This window comes from Pogonomyrmex barbatus, unplaced genomic scaffold, assembly GCF_055798465.1.
Source record: "Pogonomyrmex barbatus isolate J1 unplaced genomic scaffold, ASM5579846v1 scaffold9, whole genome shotgun sequence".
NCBI lineage: Eukaryota > Metazoa > Arthropoda > Insecta > Hymenoptera > Formicidae > Pogonomyrmex > Pogonomyrmex barbatus.
The window spans coordinates 4,978,325-5,003,466 of NW_028297193.1; the positions used below are offsets into that span (position 1 = coordinate 4,978,325).

The following is a 25,142-nucleotide window of genomic DNA, read 5'->3' on the forward strand; positions in this document are numbered from 1 at the left end:
CCGCGGAGATGTGCGGAAAAATCCGCGTGATTACACGTGCGCGCACGCGGCGAACGCGCGCGTCGTGCATAATGAAGGAGCGGACATCGTCGCCGAGATGAGACGAGACACGACGCGGACGCGGACGCGGACGCGACAGGACGCGGCGTGAATGGCCGTTACGTCATTTATCTTGCGGAAATCGTAGGACTCGCGTCGCGAAATAGCCGTCGCCGTCCGTGCGTGTCCCATCGTGCATCCCGCGTGCGTATCTCGTGTCCACGCGTGTGCGGGCGGCACACGTAGGTGCGAGTCGCGTACGTAAGGCACGCGTGCGCGGAGGAATACGAATGTGTCGTACCGGTGGTTCGACGTTTCGAGGAGGAAGTCGTATTCGACGGAGAGAAATCGTATTACCGTAGGGTATCATCGTGCTCGGGAGATCATTCATTTGAGATACGCTGCGGAGAGTTTGGATATCGTCGATCGCCGACGTGCGACGGGATAAAAAGTTACAGGCTTGACGTACGGTTATTGCGGTAAGAGATTTCGCTCGTGCTTCCTCGTCACCTCGTCGCGAATATGCTGATTGAACAGCAGTCAAAGGTGCCAAACGCGTAATTATACAGGGTGTTCTAATCGCGGCAGCTTCCCTCCGAGAAAGACGAATAGCTCGGTGTCGAAGGTACCGATATGAAGTTTTACATTTTTTTAGGCGCGCTGATTGCAATTCTTCGGATCGCGCCATGGGAATAACGAACCTGAAATTAACTTGATGCGCTCCACGCGACTTTATTCCCGTGAGTTAGTTAGTCGGATCCTTGCACCTTTGAAACGTACGCGAACATGAATATATTACATTCCGCCCGTCTTCGCTGAACGCGTCGCCTGATAATGAATCTCGGTGGAGGAAAGTCGCTGCCTTTATGACGTTCTAGTCGATTAAGCGCGATGTAATCGCAGCTGCCCGCCGGCAGACGCGCGTTTCCTCCGCGTCTTCTCTCGCTCGCGTCGGATTGGCGTCGGCGACGTAATCCAATTTGATGGCGACGGCGTCCTCGCGCGAGACGTCCGCCCCGGGAGTCGTCCATTTCCACTGCGCGTTGTGTCATCGCAGATATTACTACTCATTTATTGATATATCTGCCCCTGAATATTTATCCAACTCGAATAATAAAGTCTCGAAGTTGAATTACGAGCGGGCTATTATTGAATCTTCATCGATATAAAGATATGATATATATATATATATATATATATATATTTTTTTTTTTTTTCATAAAAAGACAACGCTGATTTCCTGCTCGACACAGCGAAGCAACTCGCGAGCATCCCCCGTCGTTAATGCCGTGTGTAGCGTGGCTATAATAAACACGTGGATGTTAATGAAATACAGTCGTAATTTATAGAGCGCTGTATAAGTCACGACGGTATGCGAAAACGATGCTAGGCGTGGCAACCGGAGGCGCGCGCTCGGAGTGATCTCGCTCGTGGACGGGAATCTCGAGAGGACAAAATGATAAGAACACTTCGCGAACAGTCCGGATTCTCACGCGTGTACTCGCGTTATCATCCCACCGGGATGATATCCGATTCGAAACGTAACGCGACGACGTCTCGATGGGCGCTATCGTCCGCGACGCGGTTTGAAGCTAGCTCTATCATCGATGTTAACGGTAACAATAATCGTTCCGATCGGAATTATGAGTACTCGAAATTTCCATGCGAAAGAGAGCCGTAAACGTTACCGCCCTTTGAATTCTTAAACATTTACAGCGCGCTATGTGGAAGCGGCCTGCCTCGTGCCTCAAAAGTGAATCAAAGGCGAATAAAATCATTTCGCGACGTCGCACAAAATGGGGAACGGTAACGCGTGATATGGCCGGCAGAAATGTGTGATACGGTTTCCGAATGAAGAATTATTCCCTTGGCATAGTTTCGCGGGAGTATTCTAAATAAAAAAACACCTGATGAAAGTGATAGGCGTGGCACATCCCACAAAGGCACGGTGCATAAAGAGGCACATCAAAGATAACGATTCACAATACCGACCGAATCATAACGGGTGCATAATGCGCCGAGGGAAAGATTGCGACGATTATTATGTGAAGCGTCCGTTCTCCAGCCGTCGCGCAGCCATTCTGTCGCTCCGAGCAACAACTAAATGAACGAGATTTATCATCTGTTAGTGTCTAGCTAGTTTCGATAGCCTCGAAACGCCGCCGCTAATTGGGTCGTGCGACACGAATGCGTTACTCCAAATTGGCTGGCTAAACGTGTCACGCGCAAAATCGGCGGATGATAGAACACGATAAATCACGTCGGCGGAAGTGCAACACCAGCATTGTCGGCCAGGCACGCTTCGACCTTCAGACACATATGTGCAACTGCAGTAACTAGGTCAGGCTCCGAATCGATATCCGTCGGTGATGAAAAACAACATCGTAGAGCGCGATTATTATGAGAAAAGGACTTCCAGCTGGGTAAATGGTGAAATTATTATACGAAATATTAAAATCGATTTCTACATGAACACTTTTGCTGGCAAATCATTTGGCCGAACACAGATTTAAAAATCATTTTGAGGAGTCTTCAAAATTATTATGTATGACATTCAAATTGATTGTCAGAAGATTAAAAATTGTTACAGTTATTATCATATTTAAGCCTTATATAATAATAATTTTGATTGTCCAACGAAATTAGTTTCAAATTTGTATATTTGCCAGAAAAATTGTTCTCTCCGCGTGAATATGACATAAATTACAAAAATAAGTTCCCAAGTAAGTATAGGAGTACAAAGCGGTTAGTAGAAAATATTAGAATTAAAGTTTATTTTCTTGGATATTGCCATCATCATAAAGAATATCGAAGACATTATTCTTCTAGAGAGAGAGAGAGAGAGAGAAAGAGGGAGAGAGAGAGAGAGAGAGAGAGAGAGAGAGAGTGCCGTAATTTTCTTCCATTATTATTATTTATGATTTACGATCACGTTTATCGAAATGTCATATCAAAAGCGCTTTGCAACCCTTAGAGGAAAAGACATTCCCCGTCGCGCCTCCGTAGCCGATGTAAACAAGCCGATGTGACGAATGAGAAAAAGACCCGGCGTGGATGAAAGAACAAGATGTACCGCAAGTTCGTCGAGAATGATAGCCCGTCAAGGCTGCTGCTTGACAGTCTGACCCCGTGCCACGACGCTGCGACGATATATTTGCCACTTGGATGTGCTTAGAAGGGACTTCTCATTCGCGTTTCTTAATGGTCTATTATCGGACGGTCCATTGCAGGGAACGCTTTAGCGAGGACCGCCACGCCTGTCGCACGGAAATTATGGGATGGCGTAACACAATGGTACATAAAACGCGCGGTAACAAATTAACATGGGTCATCGTAACTTTGACTTGTGTTTTAATCTCCTCAATACAGTTTATACGGTGTAATTAAAATGTCAAGGGTCTTTTCGATGCGGTAAACCGAACTAGGATCACAATTAATTTCCGTCTCCATTTTACAACGCGCGGAGTATTTCAAAAGACAAAACATTTCTTCAGTCGTGACATCATAATATTTTATTCTAATTTATTTAGAAAAAACAACAGCAGAGGTAAAATAGCAAAAGTATAAGAATGTTATATGATTTTTCAAATAAACGTATCAAACGTTGTCTTCGTAGCACTTTCACTTTTGATTTTCACTCTTTCCTATCGTAAACAAAAAAATCCGAGATAGATTGAACACCGAGAAAACCTTTCAAAGAGACCGCCACGTGGAATCGAGCGACGACGGCGCTCGTGAGTTCCGTGTCACGCCGATTATGCAACACACTCTGCACATGCTGCGTAATACTTTATCTTCGTCTTCGTTTTCATGAAAAATCGTGAGAGAAAATAATTATATACGCCGCATCTGCCGCGGCAACACGCACGCGTAAAATCGAGTATCGGTATTTGTGATGTGACGTTTGTGCCGTACGTAAAGTACAGCTTGGAGTCCTCAAGCAGGTAGCCTCGACTGGTCCAATGACTGCAGCCATCTGTTCGCCAGCACGAAAGCCTCGCGCACGCGTAAAAGAGTGAACATCGGAGGTATAGATATCGCAGATTTCAAGCGTACTCGGAAATTTCAGCGGGACACTCGTAACCGATTGCCAAACGCAAATATTTGTTAATGCCAGTTGCGTAGACAGAATTATTATATCGAGGAAGATAAGATACTAACTAATTGGAAATGCATATTACTTCTTATCCGAGTGGAATCTACAACGGAACTATCGATTAAATGTATTATGCGCGCGCCTACACGGAGTCGATTTAAATTAGCAACGCGATTCTTCGAATGCTGTTATAACGATGTAGAAAAATTAGAACAGAAGGCTATCGCGCGTCATCGTAATTCGCAACATGAAATACGAACGAGATTCGATCTACACGATTTCCGATTGTCTGATTATTATCAATTGTATTCCACTTTCCTCTCTCGTTGCTTATAAAAACCAGTACGCGAGTGCCTCGAATAAACTCTGCGTTGGCTGTAACATGAACATCAATGCGTAAACAATGCGTTGTTGTTGAAAATTAGAAGCAAAGCGAACGCTTGGAAATGACATAGGCTTTGACCGGTCCAGCACCGACTGGTATTTCATTTTGGTAATTCAATTTCGCACAATTACACGACATCCATCGCTGAAAGTATCCCTGGAACTCCTATTCGATGAAGCAATCAGAACCACATAACAGCGAATTCACGCACAATGTGCAAAAGTTGACGCGCGCGCGTCATTAATTACGTTGTTACTCATTTCGTTCTGACGCGGACACGCGTAAAAGACAGAAACGCGCTAACGTTACACCACGGGACACGATCTCTTCCATCGTGCGATCGTACTGAACCTCGTTAACCTTGACATTTTGAGCGACTCTCTTGCCTCGCGTTTATTTTAGAAAGGCAGAACGACACGTACCGTGACGAATTCCTACCCTGCGGGTCGATAAGCGATACTATTGAATACGACACGATCGCTCCTATCATCATCTATTTATGTGTAGACTCGACCAGAAACATGACTCCTCTCAATTGCATATCCTTATACTAACGTGAGTGCCCGTTTTCTCCCGATAACAAAAATCCAATCCGTCATTTCTCGCAACTTCTTCATCTTTCACGTTCGAGTTTTCCGATATTTTCAAAATAAAATCAGCTGAAGACTATAAGAATTTATTCAGTTTAACTTGTAATAACCTCAATTTCACTTGTAATAACCTAGTAATCGTTTACGCCTCTCTCATGGAAAAATATCTCGCAAAAATTGTTGCTTCCAGACTTTTCTGACCTTATTTTTAATTGTTATAATTCTCCCAATGTCAATGCTCTTAGTAAAAATATTTCAAGGGATTTTCTCATATTCTCTCCAAGTTCTTTATAATTTAATTATTTTCAAAAGAAGGAAATTACAAATTTGATGACGAAGCGTTTTATAATAAGCTCTATAATTATACCTGGTAGACACACGCTTTCGTTTTATTTTCATATTTTAATTTAAGTTATATTTTATTTTATATTTTAAGTTTTAAAAATGATAATTTGTAGATTTTAAGCTCAACGAGGATTTAATTTTAACAGAATTTTAACAGAATTCAGCAAAATGCAATCACGGATAATCGTCAAAGCGAAGATTGAACGAGGGTCACTGTTCACCAGGAAATATGCTAATTTCTGGATGAAAATACTGCAGAAGAAGAAGAAGAAACCGTTGGCGTCAGAGGTTAGTATGCCTCTCGGTTTCTCATTAATTAATCCGACCGCTCCCCTGATTATCTCACGCGTTGTGTTTTTTATCGGTTCGAATCAGATCTTTCTCAGGGGACCGTGCGTACTTTCCCCAGACACTTTCTTACGCAACAATACAAACTCGTGTTACACTTCGCGTGTTTCCATTCCCGCGGCACTGCGTGATCGCACGACCGTGATAAACCCGTGAATCTTCCCAATCGAACGGACTCCAGGAATCCATCGTTTCGAGCGAATTGCATATTCCGTGCGATTGTGCAAATTATAAATTCCGAACGTTCGGACTTGGATCAGGTATTGCGGTATAAGATTCCGAAGAAACGACTCGACATTTTTATTTCTCTAAATGTGAAAGAGATCGCTAAGCTTTACGATTTCAAGTTGTATTCACCCATCGTCAATCAAACTGATGTACTCAATTCATTTATATGTAGATGTAAATTTTGCTGTTATTTTTTTATTATTCTTGTTATTTTTCTTGAAAATTGTTTTAGTCTGCACCGCGATAGAAACTATTTTATATTAAAACTATACACACACAATTTCGACAACACTCGAAATTTTCACACGATGTATCCGTTACTTAGAAATAATTTTTTTTTTTTAAACATTGAATAATTCTTGAATCTTACTCTACTGGTGGTGCAAAGTTACTCTCCTGCCGGTGCAATTTAATCCTGCGCCGCGGTAACGTGAAACGGCAAATATACAAGTAATATGATCACGGCGTGTTGAGAAACGACATTAGCGACCGGCTTGGCCGTTTCTGAGTAACATGTGCTCAGACTCTTAAAATCCATCCGGCTGATACATTCAGTGCCGGCCGGTTAATTTCTTTTATACACACGCAAAGCCGGAAGAGCCGGCCACTTAACGAGTCGATGCGCCGAGGAAAGAGACGTCGTAACGGGATGTAACGGGTCGCGACTTTGTCCCGCGTGCTCGCGATGATCCCCGAGGATATTTCCTCGATCAGTCAGCGTGTACAAAGTACCACCGTTCCGTCGGCGTGATTGCGGCATTTGCAACGCAGGTCCTAACGAGCTACCTATTGCAAACCGACGAGCCCCCCTGGACCTCGTACTTCGTCCGGTATGCCGACGTGGTGAACGATCAGCGGGGAATGTCACACTTCAATTGGCCGGCGGGCGGCAGCAATTACCACGTACTTAGGACCGGCTGTTTCCCGTACATCAAGTATCACTGTAGCAAGCGGCCGGTGCAGGATCTCAGCGGCGAGGACAGATTCTTCAAGGCGATCAAGATATTGAATCTTGGTAGGTTGGTAGCGGACAGCGTCGGACGCCCGGATCGGGGAAGAAAAGAAGTCCGCATTCGGAAACATCGGCCTTGTTCGTTTACGCCGTTCGGTCGCCGGCGTGATAAACCGACGTGCTCGTAAATCCTATAATTATCGCAAAGACGAGATGTCACGGCATCTCGATATTAATTTTAACGAGGTTCTCGGAACGCTCTGGAATCGCTATTACCTTAAAAGCGAGTAATTGTTAATTAAAACCAAAGAAAACAGAGAAAGAGAGCTCCTGAGAATTTAGTTTAATTACATGGGAAGGGCACTTTTGCTATCTAAAAGTTTAATCAGATATAGGTTTGAAAATAATTTTGTTGAGTCATCAAAATATTTATAGTATTATATTTAAATTAGTTGCTAGAATATCAAAATTTTTTATAATATCATCATCATATATATTTAATACATAATAATTATGATGACTTAACAAAATTATTTTCAGATTTATGTCTGGCAAAACTTTCAAAAAAATCATTATTTCCGCGTAAGTTTAGGCAAAACTCTTACTTTCTCAGCATTTCGAAACTTGAGAATTAAACTTTTCAAGAGCGAAATATTATTATAGCTTCACAATTTCTCCTAACGACAATGCCGGCTTCGAATTCGCCAAGGAATCTTTTCGTCGCTAAAACTAAGGTCGGGAGTTCTGAGGCACCCCGTAAACTCCTAACTAGTTCGCCGGCTGATTAATTGAATTCAATTTGTATCTAAAGTAATGATCGGAACACGGCGTCGAGAGAGAAACCGCATGTTATTACCAGGCGGTCTTATTTGGTTTAATTTCCGAGACGACCGAGAAGAAACGTGAGACGACTACGTCGACGGCTACAACAACGTCGTCCTTCCACGGCCAATGTCTTGTCTCGATGAGTGCTCTATCGATCTGGAATTAGCCATGGCGAACGAGTTCAGCAATGCGAGGACTCGATAATCCCCCTTCTGACTTCTTGCCCCCTTACATTTGTTCGAAACACCAGGTATCCCCACTCTGATGTACGGACTGGCCGCGACGCAGCTTATCCGACACCACGAGATCGTGAAGACGCCCGTGGGTGACGTGACCATCTACTTCTTGCTCCCGGAGGACAAAGGCTCGCCGTACTGAAGCTTACGACCTGCACCCTGCGACGCTAATCTACGTCGAGTCCTGCATCACAATCTTTCTCGGAGATGACATTAACGGCAACGAAATACAGAGCCATACCATTTATACTCGCCACTCCTTTCTTTTCCTTCTCTTCTCGTTATTCCGCCGAGTACTCGATTGTAGAAGCGCAAAGGCGCAAAAAAAACCTCTCAGGCGCGGTAAACATTCTGTTCATTTACGAAACTGCCTTACTAATTTCCCTGAGAGAATGGAGAAGATATAGAAATAATAATTTAGAATACTCGTAGGAAAGTGCGACAGATATTTATCCAAAACGACAAGAACAAGCTGAACCTTGAAACACTCTTTTCCCTCTATCTTCATGACGATCGCTTTACAGCGGAACGTAATCTTGAAAGATCTTAAAACGCCATATCATGATCTCGGCTATAATGAGCAGTGGAAATTTAAAGTTCGGTATCATAAAAACTAGTCTAGTTATCTCCGACTCGATAGATAGCGCGTGCTAATCACAACACCTCGTCCATCAGTCAATTAAAATCGCGAAGGCTTTCATCAGCCAGTCGACGGTGCCAGTCATGTATATGAATCCACGGGTAATCGCGATAATTTCGCATCAGGCTTCGGGGGGTCTAAACGCGAGCTCTTTAGACGCTTCAACGCGCCGATAAGCGCGAGGGTCTCATTAATGAGGACGCCTGCCAGCGATCCGTGTGTGGAAGGTGCGATGGTGCGAACGCGCATAGCCAGAGCGATTTTCTAATCAACCACCACTCGCGTGTTCTCTCCGCAGTCCAATGATGCATTAACGTCGACCCGACCGGGAGCTTCTCCATCCCCGGACTTGTTATCGCGGAGGACATGCGTGTAACGTCAACAGCGAAAATTCTCCCGTCGTTCAAACCCGGCGCTTAATTCCTCCCCCCGTTATTTTATGCTTAATTAATTGTACCTTAATTTTTTTCACGTTTGAGATTGAGGTGTGCTCGTCTGCGTTACCAGCAGAACACCATAATTTTTGTACCGGTTTAATTTTGTATTAATTTTATAGATTTGAAAATTCTTTTTTACAATTAAAGTTTATGCGTTAATACTTGTCTATAAGCATATAAATTTTGTATCAAAAACAAGAAGACTTTTTATAATTAAAATTTCTTTTATCATTTGATACTTTAATATGGCGTCAAATCGCATCAATATCTGTTTATATAAAAATTTTGCAGCTACTGACATTGCTAGACTAGAAAAATTACATAAAAAAACAAGGTTGAGTTCTTAAAATTAGGCTAATTACCTAATGTGATATAAAAAGTCGATACAAAAATTTGTTTATAGAATTTATGTATGAGTGTATGTATGAATATATAAATATATCTATGCATATATATAAACGCTTTCGTTGGAGTTCGCTGGTCTGTTCAGCATCACCTCAAGATTACTTTTAATCTGCATAGTAACACGAGACTGAACATTATCCGTAATAGCTGCAACTATGTAACGATTTGCCAATTATTAATATTTAACTATCGTTCGAGCATTAATAATAAGTTATCACTGTTTCTGCAACCGTGTCGAATCTGGAAACGAACGAACGTATGGTGAAAGTAAAACAGAAGTAAAACGCAGAAAATCAGAAATGACCCGGGACCTTTTTCACGAGCAAATCAGGTTAAAAGCGTTATCAGGTGTTACAGGTGCAGCGATATTTGGATTTCACGCAACACCGGCGACAGATAAAAATTCGCCGTTGGCGCGAACCGTGATGTTACGCAATGACATTTCGAGTCTTTTCCCGGACGTTTGCATTTACACTTCGAAAGTTTTCACCGTTTCGAATGCAAACGACGCCACCGCCGGTGACAACGCACGCACTTCCCCGAGTGGTCGTTTATCACTCGACGATTACGTCGATAAACAAATAAAATAAATGAAAGCCGGATTAAAAAAAGCATTAATTAACCTGCTGACTTTCACATCGGCATTTTAAGACTTTCACCGGTCCCTTACGTCCTGTCACGGACAACGTCTTCAATCTTCCTTTTCACGTGCACAATATTCTCATCTTCCATTAACGAGGCGTAATCCAAGCAGTATCGCAAAAGGACGAAAAGCGCGACGGTATATTGTACTATTTCCCCATAAGCATAAGGCAAAGCTTTATCGTAAGGGCAATTAAGAAACGTGAAACATAGAGCTGTTTCGAGATATGAAATACCTAGGCACTCGTACGAGCAAGATTCTTATTTGCAGTATTTTCAAGGATTTAGTAAACGGCGTGAAGTCTTACTAGGATTAGCAAAGCCCCACGGGATCAGTTGGGATTTCACTGATAACGACAAAAATTCTGTATTTTGCGACACGTACGTTTGCAATCTTTATCTAAGATCCTATTGATAAATTGATAAAAAATATCGCTTAAGAAATATTCAGCGAAATATTTATTACAATTTTTATTCACATTTTCTTCCGATAAATCAGTGATTGATCCTAAAAATTTTTCGCGCCGGTTATCTCACCGATCGAACCCGACGAACCGGTGTATTCGGGCGTGACGATTATCAGTCGATTCAATCCGGAATTACTCGAGTGTTTAGTGCACATTAAACACGGTTCAGTATCCAATCCATAAGTAGATTTTCCTAGAAAAATCGTGCAATCGGCCAGACCCTTTCGAGATCCTTCAAATGATTTTCTCGGTTAAGTTAAGGATGAAAGGGAACGAAAGAAAAAGAAAGAAAGAGATAGGACGAGGTGGGAGCGAGAAATTTACGAAGCTAGGAATGCTCGTTAGGAATGTCGTGAAAAGCTAGTTATGCTGATTAGATCAAGTTTACATATCGAGAATGTGCAATTATATATATTAATGGTATCATCTCGGCGCGTTTCTGCCAGGACGATCAGCGCCGCAAAAGTCGCGGGGTTGAAAGCAACGACGGTTTTCGCGGGACAGGATGGCGATAACGATAATAGGACTTAGCAGTTACCATGCCGATGCAGTCGTGCTAAATAACGTCGTGCAAAAGGCAGGATAATTGACAGGAACGAAGGGGGTCCCGATTACAGCGTATTATTTCCTGCGGTTTCACTTCCTGCGCGTTATCTTTTCTGATCTGGACATATATTGCAAATATTGAAACAAATTTTACGCAATTATGATATTCAACCTAGGCATCAATTAATATCATATTAAATATCTATATTTAATCTAATTTAAAATCTATATTTTGCATGTAGAAAACGCGCAATAAAAAAAGCAATATTAAATTTCTTTCCGTTTCTTTCTTGTCAAAGGATAATCATATCTCTAAATGTCATCCGGGCATCAAAATAAGATACACTATTATTATATTGTATCTAAAAACAGGCTAAGGCGATTATTTAAAAAAAATAATTTATGATATAAAATAAATTATGATATAAAATTTTATTTAAGCGGCTTCTTTTGCTATGAATTCCTTCACACAGATTCGGACTTTTCTGCGCGAATAGGTTTTTATCTCAAAAGAGCGCACGCGTTATACAACTGTGCAGCCTCCGAAGCCATCACGAGATGAACTCTCAGAGCGGCATATCTGCATCACGCGCAATTAATTTTGCGCGAGGCTTACGAGCGCGCTACATTTGCATGTTCCGATGACCGTGGCGCTATTCTAAAGATAGTATCTGCTTGTAACCAGGAACCCACAGCGGCATTAAACGCTTCAACAGACTTCGATCGCTGACGCGTAAAATTCACGAGACAAAAATCGCGAGAGCTATCGCGCATCATGAATATAAAACAGTCGTAAGTTTAAAAGCGGCTCAAATTAGTGTCTGATTTTGGATAACTTAGGAGCGACTCTTTTGGCAAATAATAAAAATGGATGGACTAATATGACTAATATACAAATCTTCTCGACGCCATGCAAATTTAGTCTCGTAAAGAAATCTCTTACAAAGTGATCCTTATTCGAGGTTTGTGAATTGCGGAAATCTGAATTCGTATTTAAGCTTCGTTGGTGATAAAATCCTGTCTGGGCGGCAAAACCGTGTAGACAATAAAAATGAATGTAGAAAAACTACTTTTGTATACATTTAAAAAGCTTAATGTAACGTTTCAGTAATCGTATCGATGTATTCACTTTGTCGATTGTTCTTGCCCTCCTGACCCGAAAGTAACGTTGCGTACTTGCTCAGCGAATACTTCGCAGCGAGATGTGCAACGTCATCGTACTTTTGTTTTCGATTCGCACAGCTACACGCGTGACGTTGCATTCGTCGTGCTCGCGTTTTCGCTCGAATCTACTTTCCGATGCAGAAAGAAGAACTAAATGGAGCAACGTACCGTGCAAAATAATAACGCTCCGGAACAGAAGAGATAACATCAACTGCCACATCCATCCGGTGAAGTGCAGATGAATGCAATAATGGAGGAGACTCTCCGGTCACGCTTTTAATATTTAAGGGCATGACTTTTTTTTTTTATGAAAGAGAGCGAGCAGCTTTGTGCCAAAACTGAGAAAGAGCCTTTTAATATTCATCAAAGAAATACGATTGAGTCTAAAATCATAAAAATGCTATAACTATATATACCATAAGCTGATATTTGCTTAAATGTGCTAATAATTTAATAATATCTAATAAACGTAAAATAGATATTTCGCAATAAATTTAGGAAAATTCATCTTTAAATAAAATGAATTTTTTAAATTATTTGCAGAGATATCTCCCGTAAAAATTCCTTCAAAGTTTCTTTCATATTACTATGAATAAAACTGATGGGAGACGAAGACGAGGAGGAAAAAAGAAAATTCGAAAGCACGCTGGAAGCGTATCTATCCGGATATCATTATCGCGCCCTGCGATGCACGTCATGCTGCATGTGACGAGTGAATCGAGGTGTACCGCTGGATATATCGGCTGGAATCGCTGGAAACGCGCTTGTCGATTTATTTATCAGTGCGTGTAGATATGTACGCATACATATATACGCGAAAATGCACGTTACGGACGGATACGATCGCCGATGAACGTCGATGAACCACGGGTTTATCGTCCCTTATCACGCTCGAATCGCGCCCAGGCATCGAGTTAATTTTACCGTATGGAAAAGGATGAAGCCTTCCGGCTCCGGGCGACTCGCGAATAATCGCACAACCTCCTCGAGGTGCTCGTGAGTCACGGCTGGAATTAGGAGCTCTGGTTCGCAGTTCTCCATCGATCGGCAGTTTCATCCGGTCGGCGATAGTCGCGGCCTAGCAGCCGCCTGATTCATCGAGCTCGTTACAGTCGACTACTGAATCCCTATTAATTTATGCGCATCCACAAATCAAGCCGCGGAATAGAATCGTTCCTTCTTTCGCCCCCGTGCGCTCCCCATCCTCGTCCCCGCCGCGAGCTGCCGATCGTGCGCGCCGATAACGACATCGATAACTGATACATTTCGCTCACAGTTAGGCGAAACGGCGATACGAATGGCGCGTCGCTGATCTATCGGCGCGATTATTAAATGTCGCGTTACGTTGCGCCACATTGATTATTGGCGTGGTGGTCACTTACCGGGGGCCGAGACCGTAAAGCAGCCGAGGCGGCTTTTTCATGCTTATCGATCCGAGAAGATAATCGCGCGTCCAACGCGCGTTTAATCCGCGGAACGCGCGCTTCGCCCCGAGTAAAATCGCGCCGGCTTCCCTAAATCACGATCTCGATGTTTCTCCCGATATCGATGCCGAAACATTAAGCAAAATGTATTCTCCCCTTCTCCCGCCCCTCACCCTGTACACAACCGCCCTGTGGATAAGTGTCTTTGAGGCCCCGTGCGAAATCCGCCATGCGAAATCCGGCCGCGAGAAAATCGATTATCTCGCGCGTTCACCTCGGAAGAAAGAGAGAGAGAGAGAGAGAGAGAGAGAGAGAGAGAGAGAGAGAGAGAGAGAAAGAGATGCACGCGCGGGATTTCATATACGGCGATCTAGTGGTGTAGTGTCGGCTATAAATCGCCGCGGTATCGGTTGCCTCGTTGCCGAGGGTATGAGATAATGAAGGCCCCGCGCGTAATGAACGCACGCGTTAAAATCAGACGTCCCGCCCGTCCGCGCGCGCGAAGCGCAATGCTTTACCGTGCCGGAAGTCGGACGCGCTGGAAAATTGAATCGTCCGTAAAGGCGGCACAAGCCGGCCATTATTTCCATCGTTTCATTAGATTCCCGCGGGAAGGAACCCCGCGAATCTTCTCCTCCCCAACACCTCCTCCCCGCGCCCCTCTCTCTCTCTCTCTCTCTCTCTCTCTCTCTCTCTCTCTCTCTCTCTCTCTCTCCTATATTAGCTCGTTCTTCTCCCCCGGTGCGTTAACTGATAATTACATTAGCACGATGAGCGATAATTATACAGAGGACGTTTCGATGGCTATATCTCTATCGCTAAGGTGGAAGCGTTCGCCGAGCTGCGAATTTATACCTCGACCGCCGCTGCGTTTCCGTCACGTTTGGCATGGGCGCAATAACGTAATCTCTCGAATCTCCTCTCAGCGCGAACGCACTCCTGAGAATGCGAAGGAACGCAATCGTCGTTTGACCGTTTCGCCGTGTGAGAACCTCGGGAATACTTCCGCTTTTCTCGAACGGAACCTTAGTCTCAGGATAGTAACTGAACCCCCACGCAAATATTTCTTGCGCCTCGTTGTATTAAATATCTTTGATCGAAGCATCTTAAAATATCTCCACCAGCTGCAAATTATGCAGATTCTTTTAGCAACACTTTTTCCGTTTCTACGCTGTTTTTTATATAAAAAAAATAATAAATAAAAAAATCATAATGCAAATTTATAATCTATACTTTAGGAAATATGACGAGTCAAGAAGCCAAGATATTTAGAAAATAAAGTTGTAAAGATTAATCGGATCTAGTAAACAAAACTTTCCATTTTAAATTGTATTTATTCTTACACTTAATTCTTATTCATGGCACTTCTTTCCCGAAGATGCGCGGCTTAATTAAAATATATCATATTCCACCTCATAATAATAATAAAAATGTCTCCATCAGCTGCAAATTATGTAGATGTTTTTTTGGCATCACTTTTTCTCTTTCTACACTACGCTATTTTTATATAAAAAGACGATACTATAAAATGATAAATAAAAAAATCATAATGCAAATTTATAATCTATACTTTAGGAAATATGATGAGTCAAAAAGATATTTAGAAAACAAAGTTGTAAAGATTAACCGGAGTCTAGTAAACAAAACTTTCCATTTTAAATTGTATTTATTCTTACACTTAATTCTTATTCATGGCACTTCTTTCCTAAAGATGCGCGACCTAATTAAAATTTATAATCATTTTCCACCTCACGATACACATATGTAATAATAAAAAATAATTATAACCAGGATTATTTTGCACACATTAACTCTCACTTACGTGGTCACAGCGCGTACGCATGTAAATGCGCGAGACGTTTACGTGTGTCAAAGTAATGAAGAAACGTGAAACGGGATGCGGCGCGATAATCGGATCTCCCGCTCGGCGTGTCTCTGCCAGTTCTACGAGAAAATCGACTTAATTGAGTCGAATTTAAGCTTGAACATATGCTGTGGGGCGAAAGTATAACGTCGGGGTGGCAGTCGCGAGACGTCGCGCGGGTCTTCTCACTAATTGGCGATGCGAAGGGGAGCGTGTCTTGGATTTGCTCGATTTCGCTGCTAAAATTACATCGATATAATTAACTGTCGTTGCTCGTTACGAAAGGAGGAAAGGAGACATTGTGAAAGCCCACATAAGTCCCTAAGTAATTAAGCGAAGGAGGAGCATCAGGAGGATGACGCGTCTCGCGTTACGCATCGCGGCGTGCGTCTGCCCCAAAGTTCGGCGAAATTTAACGACGGCGTTTCGCAAAAAGCGCTGTACCTACCGCGTTTACGAGCCGACTTTTAATTATCTCCGACCTACCGTTTTTAATCTCCCCCCGAGGTGCCGCCCGGTCTCACGGATCGGACCGAGAGGTTTACGTAACAGGTTGGCGCTGCCATTTTTAACGAGAACTTCTCGATCCAAGACACACTGTTATCGTTTTAAAAAAAAGATGGTTTCAATAGAGAGTAATGCTTCTAACACGATTTTAAGTATGTACACGATACAAAATTAACTCTAATTGCTATGATTAAATTTATAGTCATGCAATTAGAAAATATCGCGTATAATTAAAAAAAATTGTTAAAAAGATAACACGCTATAAATCTTTCTATTTTTATTAGCTTTCTATTTATTGTTGAATTCCGTGAAATGTTTACAAGATAACTTTTACCTTATCATGAAGCAGCAGAGTAACTAGACTAGGGAAATAAAAAGCTACACACTTTTCGAGAGAATAGATTTAAGATGTTCAGAAAAAAAGTAGAAATTATGGAAGAAACGGCAGAAATGGCATATTTATGTCGGCGATAATACGCGCCATTTTGATGAGCAATTATCAATTTGGTAACTAATTACACGGATGGATTTATATAAGACTGCGGCCGGCCGGTTAAGAGTTAATTATCAACATGATGAAGAGAGCCGAAGCGACGATGGGAACATTTGGGCGCTGGAACAAGCGCATAACGTCCCGATTTCTTTTTTTTTTCTTGCGAAAACGTTATGTCATGTCGAGACAATTATTGCGCTGGCGCATCTCGATGATCGCGACGTGATGACGACGTACGCGCAATTATGTAGATGCATTAAGGATCAAGAAGACAGATTTTGAAGGAACGCCTAATCTCGTCCGGATTTCGCAAAGATTTCAATCTTTTTTATATAAATACTTTGAGTCATTCAAAAATATTTGTCTAGAGTTTCATTATGATGCAAAGATCACTTCTGTAAATAAAAATTTAATTTCATTTGTATTCCTAAACGAAAATTTAATTTTCATTTACAGACCAACTGATCTCTGCAATGAAATCTATCGCGAATCGGCAAACGACTGATTTACAACGACGGTCATTTCCGCGATGGCGTGCCGTAAATTCCGCGCGCGTCTCTGGCGCGTCGTTCTCCGCGCGATATCTCTTCCGGTTCTTCTTCATTCGCGAATGCGCGAACGTGGGTGTCAAATACGCCGATTATGCGGGATGGGCATCTGCATAGCGGGCACGCACGCTATTACACTTCTCGGCTAGAAGGAACAATACCATTATTCCCATCCTGCGAGAGGCACGCGGATATATCTTGGTACCATTGTACAGTCGCGGAATAAAACGGCCGGCAACGAGATCGCAACGATAGACCGCGAGCGTGGTTGCTCTGCGATGGTTGTTTATGCGCTAGGCAATCATAAGCAGCCCCGACGATGACTTATTCCGCGTCGAAGCTTCTTAATGAGGGTTTCTTCTCCCGAGTCGTTCCATAATGGAGACATCTGTCGCTCGTATGTTCGCTTCAATACATATCGGGGAGGAGGGGGTGGGGCAAAGACTTACCGAGTCATTTCCGCGTACGATACGAGCTGATTCAAAGTTAAGAATGTGTTACACCTATTTTCATATAATTTTTACATTTGCAATGAAAAATTTACAGATTATTTTAAATTGTATTTAAAAATACAATTTTACATTATACAAAAAAAGTTTAGCGGTAATTTAGAATTATTTAATTAAATTATTTAAATAAATAAGTAGAGGTGTGATCTAATGGAAATGTAATTGAGAGATAATGACAAAAATTTCAATTTTTTTTTTTATAAGTATTGTAAATATTCAAGAATATTTACAATTTAGAGTTTCATTGCAATGCAGAGAGATTACTTGTTTTATAAATAAAAATTTAATTTCATTCGTGTCATCACTCGTTTTGTTTGTATTCTTAATAAAAATTTTATTTTCATTTACAGAACAAATAATCTCTGTATTGCAATGAAACTTTACGTAAATTATTTTGAATACTTAAAATACTTATATTAAAAAATATAGAGATTGAGATTTTTTTTATCATTATTTCTTAATCATATTAAAGTACGTTTCTATTTTATATTTAAATAATTTTTGATCTAGATTCTAAACCACCACAAAATTTGTTGTATTACTTTTAAATGCGATCTAAAATAATCTATAACTTTTTCATAATTTTTTCATCATAAATAAAAATAATAATGCATTCTTAACATTCCATTTTAATTTAATTTTTCAGTAAATTTCGCGATCAATAGTATATGAAATAGAAGAATTTTCGCTTCAATAAACTTCGAAAATTGCGCTTTAAATTACATTTTCTCTAAAAACTTGTGACATTTACCACCAAGAAATTCACGTTCAATTGCCAGTGCAATAAAAATCGCGATGGTCAACACGACATGATGGAACAAGCTGCGTCTCGCCATCTAAAGAGTTGTCTAACGAATGGATCGATGATGTATATACGTGTCTACGTATGTATTTGTGAGATCTCGATTGTAAAGTGACAGGAGAGACATTTCACTGTCAAAATGTCTTAATAATAACGGATGTCGAAGTCAAGAAATCGTTGAAGACCGGAAAATATGAAGAAGTGATGGAATGGAATTCCTTCGGAAGAGTGCTGCAAGAGAGTCAGCTCTAACGAGAGACATTTGTGATTTAACGAACTCGAGCTCTTTTTGCCGAATTTCTCAAAACTACCTAATTACAGTTTCGAATCTCTTCCATCGATTCGAGCTAAATTATTCTTTAACGAGGACGGTATTTAAACGAGATGAAGATCTATCCGCTTTGCATCGCTCAATGTGTTTTGCGATAAGCAATTAAAGGCTCATTCGGAATCATTACTATAAATGCCCGACTCGTCTAACATTCAGAGCGAGTTTGATTTATTTTTCGCAACTTCCCGACGCAAGCTCTCCCTCCTCCCCTTCTCACTAGGCGCCGATCCCGGCACACATAGCCGACTAATCGAGACGCTAATTACAGGCACGCTCGCGGGCATCGGATCGTTAGGTCGGCGCGCGCGGCGGAGCCGCAACGTTTCCATCTTCGTTCTGAAGCGTTCTGCAGCTTCGCAATTACGTGATATGCGGCGCGGTCCATCGCGCACAAGGGCTTTCACAAGCCGCTCCGGGAATAATCAAAACTACGCATCGGCGCGCGATCTCCTTGATCCTCCACCCGAGAACGCGGCTGTATTTCCTGAGAAACGACGAATCGCGTCGGCAACGTTAAGGAGAGCATCTCGCGATCGCGTACTTTAATGTTAAATCGAACGCGCCGATCGGCTCGGAATGCTTCCGATCCTGACATCGAGATACGAGGGCAAATGTCGATAGGTCTCTTTGCCAGATACGCAAGAAGTATTTCAGAAACTCTAAACTTATTTTTAACGATGTAGCAAAAACTTTCGATAATCATAATTCTTAAAATACAATAATTGAGGGGATGACCGGGATAAAGGCACAATTCTACTTGGACCGTTTTCCCAAAAATTAGTGCGAATAAAGGAATTGATATTGCTTATATTATATATATATGAATGTTTTGAATGAATTATGGCGATGAAAACGATATGATCCATAGAAAAAAAAATGGAAAAACATTTGTTGTGTAATAAAAAAGTAGCAAGTTATTTTAATTATTCTCAAAATCAAGATTTTATAATTGCCATTATTCTGTCCATCCCCTTAATTTCTCTTGATAAATTCAATTTTTTCTCTCTTCCTAAATTATTGCGAGACCTGAAAATCCAATATGATCAATAGTACAATTTTTTGAAAACAAGCACACCGAAACTTTTGAACGTGCATATTTGCGGGTTTCAAAAAACTCTTAACCCGCTTTGCATCCGGTTGATTTTCGCAATGATAATTGGAATGTCGCTGGAAAAATTCAGGCCGTAGTAATTGCAGCAACGCGCAAAATGCCGGCATAAAAAGAAATAAATAATTCAAAAATACGCTTCTGAAAGACATGTTGGCGAACCCCTGGCAGATTTAAGAATCAAAGTTACAGAAGATTTGCGAATTAAAGTTAATAAATGCTAAAATTTACGATCTACAGCACCAAAAGGGAGAAGCATTATTCCGCCGTGTGTGCGCGAATTGGAGAAAGTCTGGCCTCATCTTCGGATGTGAGCTGACAGACGCAAGACGAGGACAATCGATTGCGGCTTTGGAGAAAGCCAAGGATCCGTGCAGTTTCCATTGCATTCGAGCAATCGAATTCTCGGCATTCTTACAGGTTTCACTCACGCTTATAAAAGCAGATAGAAAAAAATCTTAGGGTCGTGGAAGTCTACCTGACATAGATAATTTCCAATTGTCAACCTACACCCTCCTGTCCGAGAGATTCACATTCCTATGGTGGGAATTTCGTGTCCACAACTTCGTTTCACGCGTTCCCTCTTTTTCTCTTCCTCTCTCTCTCTCTCTCTCTCTCTCTCTCTCTCTCTCTCTCTCTCTCTCTCTCTCTCTCTCTCTTTCTTTTCTCTGTCCCTCACGCTGGATGACTCCTTGCATCGTCTCTTCCTTCTTATCCTGCGTTGTATCGTGCACCTGGCTACCTGCTCTACGACCTGCTCGTTCGCCGATGCTCGCGGCTGGCAACCGACAGTGTGCGGTTAAATGCGGTACACACACACGCCCTTTATATAAAAGATTAAACTGGTAACTCGCCCTGGAAAACGCTCCTCGCGCGCTTAGAGACGCGCCTCCGCACCGGGAGAATACGTCTTCTTCTGGCCATTGACGCAGTGTCCCTCAACCATACTTACTGCCAACGCTGTCCACGGGGCTGACATTCAGAGATATAAACATAGACAATTCTATCGTCGCAGTGCAGTTTCAAACATTCATTCGAGAATCACTTGGAAAAGAGAAAAATTCAAAAATTATTCTCTATTACTCCAGTAAAACATTTTTTGCAAGAACATGTATAAATATATATAAATATACATAAATATATATAATTATATAGGAAATGTTCATATATGTTCATATTATTTCTTTTTTTGTAAAATTTCTGTTTGGTATAAAAAAATAATAGTAAGAAGACATAAACAATAATTAAAAGGATAATTTCGCATTGTTTCTTTTACGAAAAATTAAGTTTGAAGAAATTGCCTATATATAATCATAGATTTTTAATCACAAATATATGAATTTACGAAACAAAATTATTCTTTTAGTTATTATTTTTTTATGTTTTTTAATTATTAATCTTTTAATTATTTTTCTAGTATAAACATATTTCGTATATAATTATACATATTTATATATATTTATATATATTCTTATATGAAAAATATTTTACCAGGACATTCATTCTCAAAAGAGAAAACACTCCAAAAAATAAATAAGTAAAAATATAAAATAACAATGAAAACAAAATGCTAACAAAATATAATGGACCACGTCGTTCCTCTCGAATTTTTCTGTGAATATGAAATTATGCAATTGCAAAAAGCTATTCATATTTATTAACTTTATGTCGATAAATTTATGTTGATGCAAATTCATGTTTACGCAAATTTGTTATAAATTCATTTGTCAGAGAGCAATTTTCGTTTTTTAATGCAGCCCGCATTAAGCTTACGCGCGATATCATATCAGATCACAACATCGATGTGCATTGGAGGTGCACTCTCGGAAAATGTGCGTCTCGTCCTGGCTCGGAATCGTAATTATGCAATTCCGAAACGACAAATTAACGCAACAAATGCGGACGAATGATAGATAATATGCGGCGATGCGGATGTGCACGCATTCAGCTCGGCGGACGTTCCTCAACTATGGATTTATAACGTTGATTTATGACTGCGAGTTCCTAATCACCATTAGTACGCATTAATGCGCGTAGAAAGCCGCGGATTCATGTTTCTCTTTTTTTCTCTTTCTCTAGCTCTCGAGGAGCGGAAAATAATTCGAAAATAATTTATAAACCGCAGAAAAATAACCGATGTCGCGGATGCGATTCGGGGCGGCAGTTTCAGCAATCGAAATTTCATAAAAGATACGCTAATATATATATATATATATATATATATATATATATATATATCCCCATATATATATATATATATATATATATATATATTGTCTTTTATATATAAAATATAATAGAAACTCCACCGCCCAGGAAAAATGCTACTCCTCGAAGAAATCAAGCATGAAGCGGAGACTTTCTCAGGCAAAAACGTGCAGTTTCTTTTCGCGTGATTACGTTTCATCTCACAGTTCCCTCTTATAACAATAACTATTATCAATATTAATTATAATTACCAATATTATCGTGATTCAAATCGCATTATCTCATAATATCATATCATTTTACAATTGTGAATATCATGATAGCATAATATGCACTAATACAACAGAGCTCTCATTGCGCGCACGTTCCGCATTTTTATAGTAAAAATGCCTAAAATATTTGATGAATAAACAACACGCGATCCGGGAACCAGTTACGTGCGAACGTGAGAGAATGTCTACCTGCGAAATCTTGTAACTGTAAGCCGCGTGTGTTACATGATCGAACGATCGCAGAAACAAACGCAAATTCCGCGCCTACAAATTCCGCCTCGCCGTGGGGGGCAACGATCCCAAATGCGGATGCGACGTTGTCGCCGCTCCTTTATGCCGCGCTCCAAGTAAATCGAACCTACGGGATGTCGTCACGTTTTCCGTGTTAATACTCGCGGAACTTCCTAGAGCCGGATCCCCGCAGCGCGTAGGTGGTCCTCGCGACTTTCGCGGTCATGATATTGCAATGATTTTTGCAATACTCCTCTCTTGCTGCGCGAAAAAAATCGCGTTCCAAAAGCGGAAAACAGATTGTTTCCAAGATAAAAGAACAAGAGGATTATTCACAAATGTATGTAACAAAAAAAAATGGAACTTAAAAGATGGATGTGGAATAAAGTACTATAATGAAATATGAGCTTCTAGACGAGATCTCTCACATAACAAATATAAATTGTATCATTCATGAAATTTAAAATAAAACGTGAGAATTGAAGAATGAAGAAATGGGGAATCATGATCCCATCTAAGAGAGTGTGCTGCTTCGCACTTAATTTATTCTTTAATTTATAGGTGCTCATAAAATTTAATATAAAATGAATAGGACTTCTTGTCAGAAAGTCCAATATTAAGATTTTTATTAATAATTACAAATTCAAATATCAAAAAGTTTTTCTTTCGAGAACGAGGTTTAGAAGATTGAGAATAAATTTGAAACATACTGACACAGATTGAGACATTCCTAAATTTCATGGAAAATTATTGATCATCCTTCTAAACTATGCGTGATGTTCCGCTGCTTTTCGCAGCGGGAATCACAGTACGCGCACAGTTAAAGTAACTATTAGATTCGACGATAATAAGCGAAAATAACTCGCGTAAACATAATTCCAAAGATATTTAACTATCGCGAAGAGAGTGCATTAATGTTACTGCGAATCGACTTCCGTCTTCCTGCATATGTACCTATGTATTAATCGCATACCGAAGTTGTGCACGCGCACGAACTTGGAAGATGACGTAAGAGAGTGGTGAGCACAAGAATGGTGTTTATAATTGCGGAATGATATTACTCATACATAAAAGAAAGGAAAACATCGATTAAATCCCTATCATTAAATGTAATAAAAGAAACAGCTAAGAACGTTAAAAATAATGTCAATTTTAACTTTAATAATTAATTAAATATAAAAATCTAGAAAAGAGATTTAATCTGAAATCCTTTATTCTTTAAGAATGCATGAGATAATTTTTTTATATTTTTTCTCTGGTTAGATCATTAAACTTTTAATACCTTATAAAAAGTAAAGAAATGTTTCTTTTCGATTTGTACAGCAATTTTCTCTGAAAGAAAGTTCGCTACAACAGTTAGAAAGCAAATAAAGCAGGTAAACGTGAACTACTCGGGGGCACAAGAAAGTTGACCGTACTTCTCCTTTCTTGTTCTTCGCATCTTTATGTTTTGTGATTGATGACAGAATTGTGATAATGACTCGCGTGCTATTTGATCGACTTGTTGACGCGATTTTCCATGTCGTGCAAGAAATTATTTTACATAGATACTACAGCGATACCTCCGGGATAACTTTGACTTTTTTACAAAACGCCGGTAATAGGCATTTCCACAGCTACGCATGATGTGTAATTCCCTTAACTTTTTATGAATCTTTTTACGATATTAAAAACTAATTTCCTGATCGCAATTGTATAAATATAGACTCGTGATTAGCTTTCAAGCAAATGAAAAATAGACATAACACGCTAAGTATAAGTATCTCAAACAGTCTATTAAAAAATACGTGACACAGAGATAAAAATTCATCTAAAATAAAACTTTAATATTTTTATCTCTGTTACCATATGAACATTTAATTTGTCGATTTTGGAAAGGCAGAATACAAATTACGTTGGAATGACTTCGATAATCTGCCTTATCAGAAATCAATTTAAAGAAGATTCGTAGCACAGAGATAAAAGTTCGTCTAAAATAAAACTTTAATATTTTTATCTGTTAATATTTGAACATTTGTCGATCTTGAGAAGGCAGAAGACAAATTATGTTGGAATAACTTCGACAATCTGGCTGCCTTATCACAAGTCAGTCTATAAAAAAAGCATAAAAATAAAAATTCATCAAAAATAAAAGTTCAATATTTTTATCCGTTAATATTTTCTACATTTAATTTATCGATCCTGGGACACAAATTACATTGGAAGGACTTCGGCAATCTGGCTGCCTTATCAAAAGTCAGTCTATAAAAAAAAGCTACATAGCATAGAAATAAAAGTTCATCAAAAATAAAAGTTCAATATTTTTATCTGTTAATATTTGAACATTTCTACATTTAATTTATCGATCTTGGAACACAAATTATATACGGAATGACTTCGACAATCTGACTGCCTTATCAGAAGTGAGTCGTCGATGACAACAGGTGCGCGATTCATTCTCGACGGATTCCCAAACATTCAGCCACCCTTCTCCCCGTACAGACGGCGTCCTAATTTATGC

The 25,142-nt window shown here is 40.3% G+C and overlaps 2 protein-coding genes across 14 annotated transcripts in view; one reads left to right on the plus strand and one right to left on the minus strand.

Annotated features, from left to right (window-relative positions):
* The window catches only part of LOC105429062 (uncharacterized protein C15orf61 homolog), a 40,724-nt gene extending 32,433 nt beyond the window's left edge, over positions 1 to 8,291 (plus strand). The window contains exons 1-6 of one of the 10 annotated variants that reach the window (XM_089084832.1): positions 5 to 518; positions 1,266 to 1,655; positions 1,756 to 2,462; positions 5,602 to 5,743; positions 6,803 to 7,046; positions 8,059 to 8,291. In XM_089084832.1, the coding sequence (XP_088940958.1) occupies positions 2,440 to 2,462; positions 5,602 to 5,743; positions 6,803 to 7,046; positions 8,059 to 8,186 (537 nt within the window). In that variant the 5' untranslated portion in view covers positions 5 to 518; positions 1,266 to 1,655; positions 1,756 to 2,439 and the 3' untranslated portion in view covers positions 8,187 to 8,291. Of the gene's footprint in view, positions 1 to 4; positions 519 to 1,265; positions 2,463 to 3,924; positions 4,068 to 5,601; positions 5,744 to 6,802; positions 7,047 to 8,058 lie in introns of those variants that run through there. The other 9 variants (XM_089084830.1, XM_089084834.1, XM_089084837.1 and 6 more) reach the window with 9 other exon arrangements.
* The window catches only part of Cad99C (cadherin 99C), a 113,006-nt gene that overhangs the window by 78,879 nt on the left and 8,985 nt on the right, over positions 1 to 25,142 (minus strand). The window contains exon 1 of one of the 4 annotated variants that reach the window (XM_089084826.1): positions 3,113 to 3,247. The exons of 2 other annotated variants lie outside the window; for them this stretch is intronic. The gene's annotated coding sequence lies outside the window, so the exon portion shown is untranslated. Of the gene's footprint in view, positions 1 to 3,112; positions 3,248 to 25,142 lie in introns of those variants that run through there. One more of the 4 variants, XM_089084822.1, reaches the window with a different exon arrangement.